Genomic DNA, 17,103 nt, shown 5'->3' on the forward strand with positions numbered 1-17,103 from the left:
TGTGATCTCATAGAAATAATAGGTACCACTAATATAACTCTTAAAAAACAGTTACTACATGAGCACTTGTCATATGTAAGTTCATTCAATCATCAGTCTGTTCTATGAGGTAGATGCTATTATTATCCCTCTTTTATAGATCACTGGAAACTAAGACAAGAAAGATCAAATACTACAGGCAGTCAGGCTTCGGAGTCTGTGGTTTTAACCACTACACCATGTTTCCACTAAGTATAATAGGAAATATTTCAGGTGCCAAGGTATTTTTTCCAGTTCATTAAAGGCCCTTGTTACCCACTTTAAATTACATTTTTATTCTTGTCTATCTTACTTAATCACTTACTTGCATTTATAAGCATCTTGAAGGCAGGAACCTTGTTTTTCTTATAAACTACTACATTTCACAGAGCCTAATACAGTGTCTGGCACTGACAGATACTCAGTAAATATTTGAAGTAGTGAAAACATTTTTTCTATGATTATTTTATGTGACTGCGCGGTAGTCATTTTGTGAATGTACCATAATTTAACTATCCTATTTTTAGTTATTGCAGTTATTTTCAAACTTAAATTTAACTATTAGAAACATTACTATAATGTTTAAATTTTAAACATCATATAAACATGACTAAATTTTTTTACCATAATTTATCAGAGGTGGAATTACTAGAAAGTCTGCAGAATGTAGCCCTGTGCACTGTCTGCCTGGGCTTGAATCACTTGTTAACTGTCGCCTTTGGGAAATTACTTAAGCTTCTTATGCTGTTGCTTTTTCATCTGAATTATGAGACAATAATAGTACTGTCTCATAAGATTACTACAAATAATAAATAAGATAATGTATATAAAACACTTAGAACAGTTCCTAACACATAGTAACCACTTAATAATTGTTAGTGCTTATTATTTCCAGATATTATATATTTTTTATTGCTTCCATTACTGAATTGTTTTACAATTTTCTTTTATTAAAAAAATTTATTTTGAAATACATGCATTCTAAAAAGTATGTCAAATGTATGTATAATTTAGACAATAAAAAAGTGACTGCTTAATTACCTACTACACAGCTTAAGAAATAGGATATTATAAGTATCATACAAGCCCCATTTACTTCTTTCCCATTAATTCCATTCTTTCCCCTTTAGGAGTAACTATTATCTTAAATTTTGTATTAATAATCCCCTGGCTTTCTTTTATTTTTACACACTGAAACCTGTGAGAGCCGGAACTTGACAGAACTGCTTTGTTTTCTGGGTCTTGCAAGTTTTCTGCCTAAGACAGGGTGCAGTCTTACTACTTTTCTATTGCTCGTTTTAGTGGAAAGTATTTGCGTTTTCCTTCTCTGGCTTACACAGGTTCCGGCTTTTGCAGGTTTTACTATACAATGTTTGTAGGTATTCCTAAACATATATATTATTTGATTTTGTCTGCTTTAGGACATTTCCGAAAGACAGTCAAAGGACATGCAGTTTTCTGTGAGGGGCTCTTTTGCACAGAATTGTGTTTTATAGACTCATCCATGAGGCGAGATGCTAGTGGCTTTAGTTCATTCATATTTACTGTTGTGTAGACTACCACCATAGGAGTAGACCACAATTTATGTGTTCGTTCTCTGTTGATAGTCATTCAGATTATTTCCATAACACGTTATTGTATATGTCTCCTGGTACACATGTATATCTCTAGCGTACATAAAGTGGTTCATAGGGCATTTTCATGTTTAATTTTATTAGATAATTCCAAACTGTTTGGTAAATTATTGTACCAATTTACACTCTCACCAATAGAATATGGAAGTCCTTATTGTTTCATATCCTCATCAATATTTGATATTGTTAGATCTTTAAAAATTTGCCAGTCAGGTAAGTGTAAAATGTATCTCATTGTGACTGTTAGTTAACATTTCTTACTACTAATGAGATTGAGCATTTTACCATATATTTATGGTCCACTTAGGTTTTCTGTTCTTTCAGGTACCTGTTTGTGTCTTGTTTCATTTTTCTTTGGAGTTGTCTTTTTCTTATTGATTAATAGGAATTCTTTATATTCATGATACGACCCCTTTATTGATCATGTATGTTATCTTCTCACAGTTTGTGGCTTGTCATTTCACTTTGCTTAAGATTTCTTATGATTATCATACATTCTTAAATTAAGTATAATCAAATTTATTTTCTTGTGATTAGCATTTTCTTGTGTCTTGTTTAAGAAGTTATTTTTTACTCAGAGATCAGAAAGATATTCTCCTGTATAGTGTTCTAGAAGTTTTGTGGTTTTTTTCTTTTCATGTTTCAATTTTACTTGGATTTTTTTTTTAGTCAGATAGGGATCCTAGATTTAGTTTTTTTCATATTTCATTTTTACTTTTTTTCTCAGTACTTGTTAAACAGACTACCTTTTCCCTGGTGATCTGCAATACTCTCCAGCATAAATTAAGTTTCCATATATGGTGGATATGTTTTTGGGCTCTCGTTTTATTGATCTAATTGTTTTGCTTGTGCTATTACTGCACTGTCCTAACTACTGTGATTTTATGAAATGACTCTTGATATCTGGTGGGGCAAGTACCCTACTTTTTTTTTTTTCAAGAATGACTTTACTGTTCTTGGTCCTTTGCTCTTGTTGATATGAACTATAGAGTCTGCTAGGCAAGGTCTGCAAGAACTTGGAATTTTTATTGGAATTACATTGACTAGGTAGATCCCTCTGGTGAGAATTGATAGCTTTATGATATTGAATCAATTATTTAATCTTCTTTAATGTCTTTCAGTAAAGTTTTATGATTTTCTTCATTAAAAGGCTTATATAACTTTAGTTTTTTTGTTGTTAGATTGCCTCGAGTCAGTTCCAACTCATAGCAACCTTGTGTACAACAGAAGAAAACACGGCCCAGTCCTGCGCCATCCCCACAATCGTTGCTGTGTTTGAGCCCATTGTTGCAACCACCGTGTCATTCTATCCCCTTGAGAGTCTTCCTATTTTTCACTGACCCTCTACTTTACCACTTCAGGGACTGGTCCCTCCTGATAACATGCCCAAAGTACGTGAGAAAAAGTCTCATCATCTTCACTTCTAAGGAGCACTCTGGCTGTACTTCTTAGACAGATTTGTTTGTTCTTCTGGCAATCCGTGGTATATTCACTGTTCTTTGCCAACACTGTAATTCAAAGGCATCAATTCTTCTTTGGTCTTCCTTATTCATTGTCCAGTTTTCGTATGCATACCAGGTGATTGAAAATACTATGGCTTGGGTCAGGCGCACCTTAGTCCTCAGAGTGGCATCTTTGCTTTTTAACACTTTAAAGAGTTCTTTTGCAGCAGATTTGCCCAGTGCAACACATTGATCGATTCCTTGACTGCTGCTTCCATGGGTGTTGTCTGCGGATCCAGTAAAATGAAATCTTTGACAGTTTCAGTATTTTCTCCATTTATCACGATGTCATTTATTGGTCCAGTTGTGAGGATTTTTGTTTTCTTTATGTTGAGGTGTAATCCATACTGAAGGCTGTAGTCTTTGGTTTTCATCAGTAAGTGCTTTGAGTCTTCTTTGCTTTCAGCAAGCAGGGTTGTGTCATCTGCATATTGAAGGCTGTTAATGAATCTTCCTCCAGTCCTGATGCCACATTCTTCTTCACATAGTCCAGCTTCTCAGATTATATGCTCAGCATATTGACTGAATAAGTATGGTGAAAGGACACAACCCTGACGCACACCTTCCCTGATTTTAAACTACACAGTATCCCCTTGTTCTGTTCCAACAGCGGCCTCTTGGCTATGTATAGGTTCCGCATGAGCACAGTTAAGTGTTCTGGGATTCCCATTCTTTGCAGTGTTACCGGTAATTTGTTATGATTCACACAGTTGAATGCCTTTGCATAATTAATAAAACACAGGTAAACATCTTTCTGGTATTCTCTGCTATCAGCAGAGATCCATCTGACATCATCAGTAATGTCCTTCATTCCACATCCTCTTCTGAATCCGGCTTGAATTTCTGGTAGTTCCCTGTTGATGTACTGCTGCAACCGTTTTTGAAGTATCTTCAGTAAAATTTTACTTGCATATGATACTAATGATATTGTTCGATAATTTCTGCATTCTGTTAGACCACCTTTCTTTGGAATGAGCACAAATATGGATCTCTTCCAGTCAGATAAATCTACTTTTGTTAGATTTATCATATTGTTTGATAGTTTTTCTGCCAATGTATTTTTTTTTTTTTTTTGGTATAATTACATTTTCTGTTTTTCTCTTAAATGTAGCAGTTTACTTGGTGTTTAACAACCTCGTTAAACTCCTTCATTAGTAATAATGCTTTATGGGTTATTTCTTGATGTTCTATAAATGATGGCATTTTTTTTCTTCCTTTCTGTTTCTTATACTTCTTGTTTTACTTTTTCATTGGCTGTGATTTCTAGTACATGCCTAGATTGAAATAGTATTGGTGAACATCCTTGTCTTTCGTCTCAACTTAAAGAGAATAATTTTAAGTTTCAGTCTTAAATAAGATATTTGTTGTAGGTTTTTAGTTTTGACATCTCCTTTGTTTTTATCTACTGATACTATTATGAACGTCATTGTAACCTAGGTTATATTTGTAAGTTTAGTATTGTAATGGTGCTGGGAAGTTTCTGATGAAAGCCTAAGCAGTTTAATGATGCTAACAGATTCGTTCATGACATCTTCTCTATAATTCAGATTAGACCCCTGCTGCTTTTCTGCCTTTCCCTGTACCTGGTATTTTTTTTTTTTAACAGGTGGGGAAATTAAGGCATAAAGTTAGAGGTCCCCTGAATTTGGTGTATTGCTTACTGCAGTAGACCAGTTTGCTTCTGTGAGAATTATAAACCACTATACTTTCCAGGTATGTGCTGAAATCTCAATTGCTGAAAGCCTGCAAGTCTTGCTAATAAAGAAAACTCTTTCTTAGCCATTTTGTATGTTAACTGTATTTAGGACATCTGTGGCTTGGCTAAAAGTTATACTTCTGAATTTGTGGAGAAGAGAGAGGTAAAGAAATTTTGCTGAAGGATGTTTAATAGAAGGAGCCATCCATTTTACCCCATCTTTTTTTGTTTCCTTAATATTTCCTTTTTTTCCACTTTTGATATTGACTATTGACCATTAATTCTAGATCAGTAGTTCTCAACGGAGGATGATTTTGTCCCCCAGGGAACATTTGGCAATGTCTAGAGACATTTGTGGTTGTTGTAACTGTGGAGACTATTTCTGGCCTCTAGTGGGTAGAGGTTAGCGATGCTGCTAAACATCCTACAGTGCACAGGACAGGCCCCTCAACAGTTATATGGCCCTAAGTGTTTTGAACTGGAAAGAAGACTTCATTGTCTTATTTGTTGAAAAGGCAATGTGGTTTTTTAGAAAGAATGTGGGCTTTGGAGTTGTACAGACCTGGTGTTCAAATCTTGTCTCAGTCCTTACTGATTATAAGTAATGTATGTTCAGGAGTGTAGGGGAAGAGAGAACAAATAATGATAACATGTTGAAGAGTGCTGAGTAAGTATTATTTGCAGCCTCTTTCCACCTCCACCTGAACTCCATGGGCTATTTCTGTAATTTGCGAAAGCCTTCTTTAAAACTCTTGAACAGAAACACTTTCCTTCATTATAATACATAACAATAAATGGAACTTGTTTCATGGTCTTTACTAGCTAATAGCTATACCAGTGAATCAGTTTATGTTGCTCATTCCTCTGAGACCTTAGGCAGATTTTTATACTTTTTGATTTTTAATTTTTTATCTGTAAAATGAGGGTAATATATTTAAATCACAGGTTTTAGGGATGATTTCATAAGAAAACACAAATAAAGCATATATCTCTACGACTGGAACTTAGTAAATATTCAGTAAATATTTGTTTTTATTGATGAGTAATAATGCTTTGCATTCAGAGTATAATCATTTGGACTTGCTATCAGAAGTGACGTATAAAGATTGTCCATCAGTACATGAATGGATAAACAAAATATGGTACATCCATACAATGAATTATTATTTGACATAAAAAGGAATAAAGTACTGATACATGCTACAGCACGGATGGACTTTGAAAACATGATGCTAAATGAAACAAACCTATCACAGAAGACCACATATTATATGATTCCATTTATATGAAATGTTCAGAAGAGGCAAACATGTAAAGACAGAAATTAGTCGTTGTTGAGGACTAGGGGGTTGGGAGGGCTGGGGAATGCTAGCTAAAGGGTACAGGGTTTCTTTTTGAAGTGGTGAAAATGTTCTATTCTTGACTGTGGTGATAGTTGCATGTATCTGTGAATATACTAAAAACTCTTGAATTATACTCCTTAAATGGGTAAATTTTACAGTATGTAAATTATATATCAATAAAGCTGTTATATATTTTTAAAAAACAAAAAACTAGGCAAGATGAGGACTCTCTCTCCTTTCTGTGGTGTTGTGTATTTTATTCCTTAATCTTCACCTTGTCCATCTTTTGATCTTATGGAATCTGATTTAGAGAATGCATTCCAATGGATATAATAGTAATATTGGTGGTGATTCCTACTTCATTGTGGTTGTAGCTTCCTCTCTATGTGTACCCAAGATTTTTTCAATTTATAAAAATAGCTTCTCTTTCTGGCCTGCGTAGCTTGTATGAGTTAAACTAAGCAGCCAATGAATGAGCATATTCCACTCTTCTCACACATGGGTATTTAAACTCTGACTTAGCCATCAAAGTTCTAGTATATCCTGTTTTTATAAATGGATAGCAAGTTAGAAAACTATTTTTCCTTATTGGACATTAGTTAGCTAACTAAAATCAATTGGCCCTAGAGTCAGGAATCCATTGTGCAAACAGGGATATTATAGTTATGAGACCATAAATAATAAAAACACACTGGAATTCAAACTGCTATAGTGATAAATGCTTAAATGGAAGGTATGCTTGCAAGCAAATTCTACTTTGCCCATTTCTTTTGATTGCAGTTGTCAGAATACCTACCCTAAACCAGTCTAAGGGATTTATGGCTCACATTACCTAAAAGTCTGCATGTGAAGGATGTCTTCAGATGTGGCAGGCTGCAGAATTTCCAACAGTCTCTTTATGGATGGCCCTCCCTGCATCTTTTCTTTCAGCCAGACTCTGCTCTTTTCCATTAGTTGACTTCTTAGGCAGGCTCTCCCCTAGTGGTTGTAAGATGGCTGCAGCACCTCCAGGCCTTATGTCTTCTCATCAGTGCCAACAGAAATAGAGAATGTTTCTCTCTCAGCAGTGGAACACTCCTGGCCTTGTGTGTTGGGTCATGCACTAAAATCCCTATGGCCAGAAAAATGGAATATGCTGATTGACTCTGGCCAGTCAACATTATCCAAAACTGTATGAAGTCTGGGATGAGGTGGTTCACCAGAAAAAATCTGGGTTACTTTTTCATGCAGCTCAGACTGTCTACTGTGGCAGAGTAATAACTGATTCTGTTTTTATGTTTGGCCAATTTCTCTTTCTCTGCTAGAGTCATTTTATGGCACATATCATAAAATGTTTGTTATGCTGTAATTGTTATTAAGGCCAGTTTCTAATGCTGAATTGGGTGAACACAGTTTGGGATAAGAGAGTCTTTAAATATTTTCCAAGCAGTGTCATGATTATAAAATAGTTCAGATTATCAGACCAGGGCTCCATCAGACTTAAAAGTGAAGAATGATCACTAATCACTTTTTTTTTTTTAAAGCTATTTGCTCTTTTATAAGTCACAACCCCTTAGTTTTATAGAAAAATTACAGTAGCTTAAAAAAAAAGAATAAAATCATTGGTATCAGAATGACAGTTATTCTTCTTTTCCTCATTTTTTTCCCCCACAGTGATCCTGGTGGAGGGATTGAAATGTCTGAATTCATTCGAGAGGCCACACCCCCAGTTGGTTGCAGTTCAAGGAATTCTTATGCTGGTCTAGATCCAAGCAACCAGGTAAGAACCTGTGCTATTCTACTTTGCCTTTTCCCTCCTCCTGATGATGGTCCCAGGTAATCTCATGTCTGTAGCTGTCCGTTGATGTTTGGGTTTATCGTTTTTTTGTTTTTTTATTTATAACATCTTTTATAATATTGTTATTTTTAATGACTTTTCATGTTAAGTATGTTTTTGCTGAGCACGTACCACATGCTGATTGCTTGGATATACAGTTTTGAGCAAGACCGTTATGGTCAGAGCTCTTATGAATCTTAGCTTCTGGCTTGTGCACTCTCCTTTACCTTCACATCATCCCCGTTTTTGAGGGATAGAGATCTGTGGTTTAAACATGGCAAAGAAATGAAATAAGTTGCACAAAATCTCACAGTGCTCAAGGTGTTGATAGTAGGCCTAGAAGTAGAATTCAGATCTGCTTTTGCCAGTTTTAACATCTTTCTGCTGTGTAACTTTTACTTTTAACCTAAATAGTTTATCTCTGAAAATATTATCTCAAAACTTGACTGAAGCCTGCTGTACTCTCATTCTCTCTAACCTCGCCTGGGCCTTTGCTGCTACAATTCTTTTATTCATTCTAAATTAACTCTCTTATTGAATTCTTCTCATTAACTCTTTTCAAACATCTTCCATGCCAATCAAAGCTCCAGTTATTCCTGCTTGCCTTCCTCTCAAGTGATTTCACGAGTTAAACTCTATGAGCATGTGATGGTAACCTTTGTGAAAAAACTTTAGAGGTCTTCTCATAGTAGAACTTTAAGATCACTGTGGGTTTTAGTGTCATTATTTCAGCCCTTTCATTGTAAGGAAGAAGAAACAGCTGATTTATATCAGGATCTAGGCTAACCCTCACCTTGTTGCCCCTTTCTTTTGCAGATGGAGCACTTATTTATGGTATTTATTTAGCACTTTTTTAGTGCATGGTGATATGTAGCAGTTTATAAGTCTCTACAGAGTACATTTTCCTCCTTTGTCCATTGCCTAGTACACTGCCTTGTGCACAGTAGACTTTCAGTTAATGATTGCTCATTATCTCTATCTGTATAGATAATAAGACTTTACAGCTAGAACTGGACCTAGCTCTTCATTTAACAAATGAGTAAGTTGCTGTTTGTTGCTGTTGAGTCGATTCTGACTCATGGTGACCCATGTGTTCAGAGTAGAAATTGCTTCATAGGATTTTCAAGGCTGTGACCTTTAGGAAACAGAGCACCAGGCCTGTCTTCTGAGGCATCTCTGGGTGGATTCAAACCACCAACCTTTCAGCTAGTAGTCGAGTACTTAACTGTTTGTACCACTCAGGCCCTGCAGCACCTAGTTCTCCTAACACTCGCTATTTGTCGTTACTTTGTCTGCATTGTTAGCCCTGTACTATCTAAGAACAATACTATGAAAAGACACTATTTTCTATGAGTTAAAATCTTGATCAGGGTCTTGTTTCCTAGGGTATTTTGATAGAAGATTTGCCTCTATTTAAGTTACCTTTCATGATGTAAACTTCAAGTGAATTTTGAATTTTGGTAACAGTTTTAGTTATGATTAATTGTAATACAGAAAAAAGTACATCTTTTAAATTGTCTTATAGGGTCACTATGAGTCAGAACCAACTCGACGGCAATGAGTTTGGGTTTTTTTTTGGTTTTTCCTAACAAGCAGATGGAGTGAGACATGATTTCGAGTTTAAAAAAAAAAAAAACAACTAAAACATTGTGGAAAATGGTTGTGACTTATTAATTAGGTTGCTACCTTCATTTTTTTAAAGTTTCACTTTTTACAATACCAGTTTGAAGAAAGTGTTACTATCCTTGATCCTATTTTTTTTGTTGGCCTTGTGTTTTTCTCAGTTTCTTTTTTAGAGAAAAAGATGATTTAATCCTTAAATACACATTTTGTATTCTTAATCAACTTTGTCTTCTCTTCTTATTGACAAGTGTAGGCAATGTCAGATTACCCCCCAGAAAGCCTGCATTTTTCTAATTATCTTTTGGAGAGCCACACCTTTTTTATTTTTTTTCAGTAGAATAGGTGAAAGAGCACAGCAGTGGCCACCCACTTTTGGAGACTCTGCTCTTGGCATTGTATCTACTGGAGCTTACCCTACTTATTTCAGGAGAGAATCCCATCTTGAATGTAATTAATGTGTATGCACACATAAATGTGTAGCATATCTATTTTGGTTTTCCTTAAAATAATAACTCTTGGAAAAAAATGGGCAAATATTGGAGGCTATTATGCTACTTGGATTTTGATGTTTTAGTTTTATACTGTTTATGACAAAAGAAATGGTTGACATAATTATTGTTACCCTTTAGAGAAGTTGAAGTGAAGGAGTCAGGCTTTTTGTGTATCGGCAGCAATATTATTGATAAAGGCATAACCACTGTTTCATGAACGTATTTTATTATATGGCAGTCATACATTATCATCATTATTTGTTGATGTAAATGTCTTCTGTCCTTGAACACGTTGGCTATGTCTTAGTCATTATTAATGTCCTTTTCTTCTTGCCACCTCTGTCCTTCTTCCTTCGCTCTTCTACTCTCCATTTCCCCTCCTTTACTTTTTTCCCTTTATTTTCCTCTCCCTTTTGTCACTTGTCTTCCTGTTCAACAACTGTATTCAAGGCACTTGACTTGGTTTTCAGGGTGTGGAGTGGGTCTTATCACCACAGAGTTTGCAGTCTCATAGTAGATGTATATTTCAGAGGAAAAAATAATTATTTCTAGCTAGAGAGAGGCAAGGCTTTGTGGAGGAGGTGACCTTGCCTGATAGGTTCTCTAGTTGGAAGTAATGTCTTTCTTCTCTGACATCCATAATCCTTCCTAGACTTTTTCCTATGGCACTTCTCAAAGAGAAGAAGCACTAGACTGTTTTAGTTTGTGTAAACCACTTAAAAAATTTCACCTCCATATGTATGAAGACACTATTTTTGTTAATCTTTTCTAAATGTGTTCATTTTTATAGAATTTAACAAATGACGGTAAGCAAAAAGAAGAGCTGAACAAAAGCATCCATAAAGAACAGAATCATACAAAATGTCCTCAAAAAAAGTTTTTTAAACAAAGTAGGTTTATACTGTGCATACTGTTTGGAACTTGATTCTCTTTTTTGAATATATCCTGAGCATATTAATATCATTGATAGTGGCATAGTAAATGTCATATTCAGTGTGGGAGTTCTACCAGTTGCTGAGTAACTCTATGCCACTTACACATTCTGGAACTGAAGAAATCACTACAGGATGGGTTTGGGGACTGTTGGACCCACTCTGAGGAGCCCTGGTGTACAGTGGTTAAAGCGCTTGGCTGCTAACCAGAAGGTTGGCGGTTCAAACCCACCAGCCGCTCCACAGGAGACAGATGTGGCAGTCTGCTTCCGTAAAGATTTACAGCCTTGGAAACCCTATGGGGCAGCTCTGCTCTCCCCTACAGGGTTGCTACGAGTCAGAATCGACTCGATGGCAGTGGGTTTGGTTTTGGTTTTGGTTGGATCCACTGTAAATCAGACCTGATCTAAAACTCGGCTGATCACCTGACCTCCATACATCCCTACTCTGACTGGTAGATCACAGTGATGTTTAGGTCTCCTGGGAGTAGTGTCAGTTCAGAGCCAGTGGTCAGTAATCCCTGAAAAGTCTAATTATTTCCTTTCCCCAGTGACCAGTTACCCTGGTAAAAGGCCATAGACCTCTTTGGGGAAGGCTGGGAGAAAGATTAACAGTATCAATTTTTGGCAGTGTAGCGAGGTTCTTTCTTAAGGTGACCTGACCTTCCCTTCATTGAAGGAGTTGTGGGTCTGTAAACTGGCTCAAGTCTGGGAATTGATTGAGGAGCTGTGACTCTGTTTTTGTGATTCAAGTTAGACCTCTGTTCACTAAACCTAGAACTCTTCCATTTATACAGATCAAGTAAATATTTAGTAGACTTCCTGTCTGTTTCACTCCTAAGGACACCAGGGATCTCTTAAGCCAACTCCATAGACTGTTAGAGTCAGACTATTCTGATTACCGCTTCAACTCTGCTGTCTATCACAGAAACCACGCTCACCTTGTCTTTGGTGATGAAGTGCTGCTTTGCCCCTGCACCTGGGATCCAGTTACCCTCATTGCACTTAAATTTCCCAATTCAGTGTCGGCATTTCCCACTGTAATATCTGACCTGCAGAGAAGAGCAGTCACAGTGCTCTTTAAGGATGCTGCGGCTTCCTTCACAAATTTATTCCTCACAGTTGTGGTGAAAGGTGTGTTGTCTGGACACTTCTGGGGTGGGTGGGTGGGTCTGGCATGATAAATCCATTCTAACATTCTGATTTTTTTTAAGCCTTTGGATACCTTTGTCTACAGTATACCAAGGCAGTTCTCGTATTTCAGCTTTATTTAGTGCAGGCCACATTTTGGTCCATGTTTTAGCCAACCAGCTGAACAGGCTGTGACACTTGGAGAACGTATTGCATTCTTTTATTTGGATGTACTGAAGTTCATATACTGATTCTCCTATTGTTTCAGGTGTAAATACTTACTCATGCCCACTCATGATTATTTTTCAGGGGGTGGGAGATGAAACTTAAATAATACAGAAAAGCATGAAGAATAAAATCTAATCACCCATTGTATCAGTTAAAAATGCTTTTGTTAGCAAGTAAGAGAATATTCAACTAATTGTGACTTAAAGAAATGGGTATTTATGTTCGCTACCTAAGGTCTGGAGGTGGTGGTGTGACATTTATAAAGCAGCTCAGTACGGCTATGGCTCTGGGTTGGCATTTCCACAATTCTCTTGGCTTTTTCCTTAAGGTTGCAGAATGAGTACAACAACTTCAGTCATGACTGTTGAGGAGTAAGACGCACACAAAGGCGTGGGGCAGACAGATCCTCCCTGGTCTTTTTCTTCTCAGACATGGAAAAACCCTTTCCTGAAGCCGACTTTACTGTACATTCATTGACCAGAACTGAGTCATGTACCTGCTTCTGGACAAGGGACTAGGCCTACTTCTCATAGATGAAAAGACATGTGCCCAATATCTGAACAAAATGGGAAGCCTGTTAAAGAAAGAAAAAAGGAACATTGAGGTCGTGATCAAATGATGACTGCCATACCCTTATTGAAAAAAATTTTTTAAGTTTAAATTTCTAGAAGGATGTGCACAGAGCAGTGCTTTTTTTGTTTGCTTGTTTGTCTTTGAATTTCTGTCTGGGAGGTTATGTGTTTATTATTCTAGTAGAAAAGTAACTTACGTCAGTTCTGTAACTTGTCTAGCAAGTGTGGTAGGAATGGAACTTTATTTTGCAGCAAAACGCTCTTTGGCTTTTTTCTTTCTGGCTAATTGCAGTGCTTTTTATGGCTAATTGAAAGCAGACATGAAAAACTAGGAGAATCAAGTTTAATAAACAGTTCAAAAAATATTGCAAAGCTTATTTTTTATCAGCTACATTAAGAGGTTATTAATAGTTTCAACTATCGTGTGTGTCTATTTTTACTTCTTCACTGACATGACATATACAGCATAGTGCACAAATATTAAGTACAGAGCTCAGTAAACTTTTACATATGTATACCTGTTGCCATCGAGTTGATTCTGACTCATACTGACCCTATAAGACAGATTCAAACTGCTGCATAGGGTTTCCAGGGAGCAGCTGGTGGACTTGAACTGCCAACCTTTTGGTTAGCCGGCAGGCTCTTAAACACTGCACCACCAGGGGTCCTTACATACGTATACACTCGCGTAATTGGCATACAGATCAAAAAAGTCCCTCGTGGCCCTTCAAAGTTAATATTAATCTATATTGTAAGCGATTTCATGTTGTATACTTCAGTTAAATTGAATCAATGAAAGGAAAGACTTTGTAATATATTACGTATTATATGAATGCTCTTAATTTTATCCTGTTATGATTACTTGCTGTGGAGTTGATTCTGACTCATGGTGACCCTATGTGTACGTAGTAGAATGGCTCCATAGGGTTTTCAAAGCTGTGACCTTTTGGAAGCAGATCGCCAGGCCTGTCTTCTGAAGCCCTCTGGGTGGGTTCAGACTTTATCCTAAGAATCTGAATTTGCCTGACTGTTTTCTTCTTTGAATCTCTTGAAAACAGTTACTGAGACTTACAGATTTAGTAACTTGTTGTATTTGGTTTCCTTAATGTGTTCGTGGAATTTGTGGTATTTGTTTATATGATCTTTATGGTAATATAGTAAATGATGGCTTTGAAATTGTAGAGAAATGTTATACCATCTAAAATGTCTGCAGTCAGATTTTAGTTTTCAGTTTATAGTTTGTGCTAAAAATTCATTTTTTGTGGATGCTTTAGTTTTTTATTTTAAATTTGTTAAGTTAGTCTGCAAAAAAGTACTTTTTTTCTGAAACTCAAGAAAGTACATATTAAACGCTGATAATTTTTTTTCTCTTTTCCTTTTTTTTTGAAATTTGTTGTGCTTTAGGTGAAAGTTTACAGCTCAGGTTAATTTATCATACAAAAATTTATAACACATATTGTTATGCAACACTAGTTGCAATCCCTATAATGTGACAGCACACTCCCCCTTTCCACACTGAGTTTCCCCGTGTCCATCCAACCAGCTCTTGTCCCTTCCTGCCTTCTCATCCTGCCTCTGAACAAGAGCCGCCCGTTTGGTTTCCTGTATCTACTTGAATTAAGAAGCACACTCTTCACGAGTATTATTTTATGTTTTATAGTCCAGTCTAATCTTTGTCTGAAAGAGTGGGCTTCGGGAATGGTTTAGTTCTGGGTTAACAGAGAGTCCGGGGGCCATGGCTTCGAGGGTTCCTCCAGTCTCAGTCAGACCATTAAGTCTGGTCTTTTTATGTGAATTTGAGTTCTACACCCCACTTTTCTCCTGCTCTGTCAAGGACTTTCTACTGTATTTCCTATCAGGGCGGTCATTGGTGGTAGCCAGGTACCATCTAGTTTTTCTGGTCTCAGGCTGATGGAGTCTCTGGTTTGTGTGGCCCTTTTGTCTCTCGGGCTAATATTTTCCATGTGTCTTTGGTATTCTTCATTCTCCTTTGCTCCAAGTGGGTTGGGACCAATTGATGCATCTTAGATGGCCGCTCACTAGCTTTTAAGACCCCAGACGCCACTCACCAAAGTGGGATGCAGAACATTTTCTTAATAAACTTCGTTACGCCAGTTGACCTAGATGTCCCCCAAAACCGTGGTCCCCAGACCCCCACCCTTGCTACTCTGTCCCTTGAAGTAAACACTGATAATTTGACAGCAAGATTTAGGTTGCACTTGGTAGCATATGTTAATATGTCTGATAAGTCTATGTTTGTTTTAGATAGACTCAACACATAGTTTTGCTTTTGTTCATAACATGAACATGTCATGGTGATAATAGTTCTATAACACAGGCTGCTTTTAAGTTGGAGGCATCTGGCCCTGGGGCTCCAGCAACCCTGAGCATCCAGAGGGAGTCAGGATCTCAGCACATCTGAAATATATGCAGGGCATGTGCCACAGCAAACAGGTTGTGTGTTGTGATATAGTATGCTCAGTGTGTGTGTGGAGGGGGGAGGAGGGTAGCTTTTTATATTGATAAAAGGGACTAATAACATGTTTTGATAATATGATAATTTTGTTTGATAATCTTGCTTGTTTATATAGATGATGATATATAGCTAACATTTTAATTAGTTTTGTTTACGTCATGTCATGTTTTCAGATTGGATCTGGTTCCTCTCGTCTTGGAACAGCAGCAACTATTAAAGGTAGATGTGAGCTAACTCGAAAGTTGCCTCTGACTTTCTATTTCCTTTTTGATTTTAATAAAGATAACTGAGTGTCATACGTTCAAATGTAATGAAAAATCAGTCTGGAAATTATTTTATAGATAAAATTATATACCTTAATATTAAAGGTTACTTGATTTAAATTGTGGTCCACTTTCATTATCCAGATTTCACAGAAGTATTTGATCACTTGCATTGCATGAATTACAATTTTTGATCTATGAGAAACTTCCTTGCTTTGAGGTAGAATTCTTTCATGGGGTTTGGTGTGGCTTATGGAAAACTAATTTTTGATGTAGAGTCTGTAAGTGTGAGTGCAAATGAGACACTTAAGAAAAAGTTTTTTCTGCCTTTTGTTTTCTACATCTACTTCGCATAAATTTGTATTATTTTTACCCTCCAATTTTTTAGCTTACTAATTTTCTTTGGAAAAGAAATAATATAATTTGTGTTTCTTTTTCAAAACTGCTTGTCTTTGAAGAAATTGTTTTATCAGCTAACACTGTGAAGCTTTCCACGGTGTTTGGTTGCAGCACTCTGAGAATAATGATGTGGTCTGATAGTCCATGATGCTTCTTGTTCAGTGCATCTTCCATTATTATAACCCTTGCTAATCAAAAATTACTTCAGTTGGTAGAGATCTACATGTTCCTTGATGTCCTTTCTTGGTTATGCCAAATGATATAGCCTTAACTTTTATGTAATGTCCTCACTTGTTTCTGTTAACTTTATAGGCGATACAGACACTGCTAAGACTTCTGATGATATCAGTTTAAGTCTGGGCCAAAGCTCTAGTCTTTGTAAGGAAGGAAGTGAAGAACAAGGTAAGAACACTGTACTTTACCATGTTACATATTGTGGTTACCAGGGTGAATTTGTGGAATACTTCGCTCACATTTTGGCAGACGTATATAATAATTTAATGTGATAATTTTAAGAAACACTAAAATACAATGATTTACTGGGCTAGTGGTAATATAGGGTTGTAAGCGCTTTTAGCTAATTGGAATTTAATTATACATGTTCTGCCAAATAACCACGGAGAGAGAATTTTTATGAGCATACGCCCCCCCAGAGTTAGTGTGAAGTGGGAGATAAGGATCTGTTATTCCTGTAGTTGGTCAGATCATCTTGCCCAGTTTAGTGATAATCTAGTGTGTAAAGCTATCATTTTCCGCTCAGTATAGCCTCTAAATGCCAACTGCTTCATCTCTTGCTCAACTGCGGAAACCATGTGTTATAACAGAGAAATAACTTGCTGTGTTAGACTTACTGAGAAACTGTGTGTCTGCCTCCAACACGGTACCTTCCTGTACCAGATTTTTAATTGATTTTTTTTTTTTAAATTGTACTTCAGGTGAAGGCTTACAGAACAAATAGTTTCTCATGAAACAGTAGTACA

The 17,103-nt window shown here is 36.5% G+C and overlaps 1 protein-coding gene across 4 annotated transcripts in view; it reads left to right on the plus strand.

The window, feature by feature from the left end:
* Positions 1 to 17,103, plus strand: part of PCNX1 (pecanex 1) — a 190,227-nt gene that overhangs the window by 55,080 nt on the left and 118,044 nt on the right. For all 4 annotated transcript variants that reach the window (XM_004371001.2, XM_012560045.1, XM_023726337.1 and 1 more), the window contains exons 3-5: positions 7,847 to 7,952; positions 15,635 to 15,680; positions 16,436 to 16,525. In XM_004371001.2, the coding sequence (XP_004371058.1) occupies positions 7,847 to 7,952; positions 15,635 to 15,680; positions 16,436 to 16,525 (242 nt within the window). The remainder of the gene's footprint in view (positions 1 to 7,846; positions 7,953 to 15,634; positions 15,681 to 16,435; positions 16,526 to 17,103) is intronic.

Source organism: Trichechus manatus, unplaced genomic scaffold (genome assembly GCF_000243295.1).
Source record: "Trichechus manatus latirostris isolate Lorelei unplaced genomic scaffold, TriManLat1.0 scaffold00010, whole genome shotgun sequence".
NCBI lineage: Eukaryota > Metazoa > Chordata > Mammalia > Sirenia > Trichechidae > Trichechus > Trichechus manatus.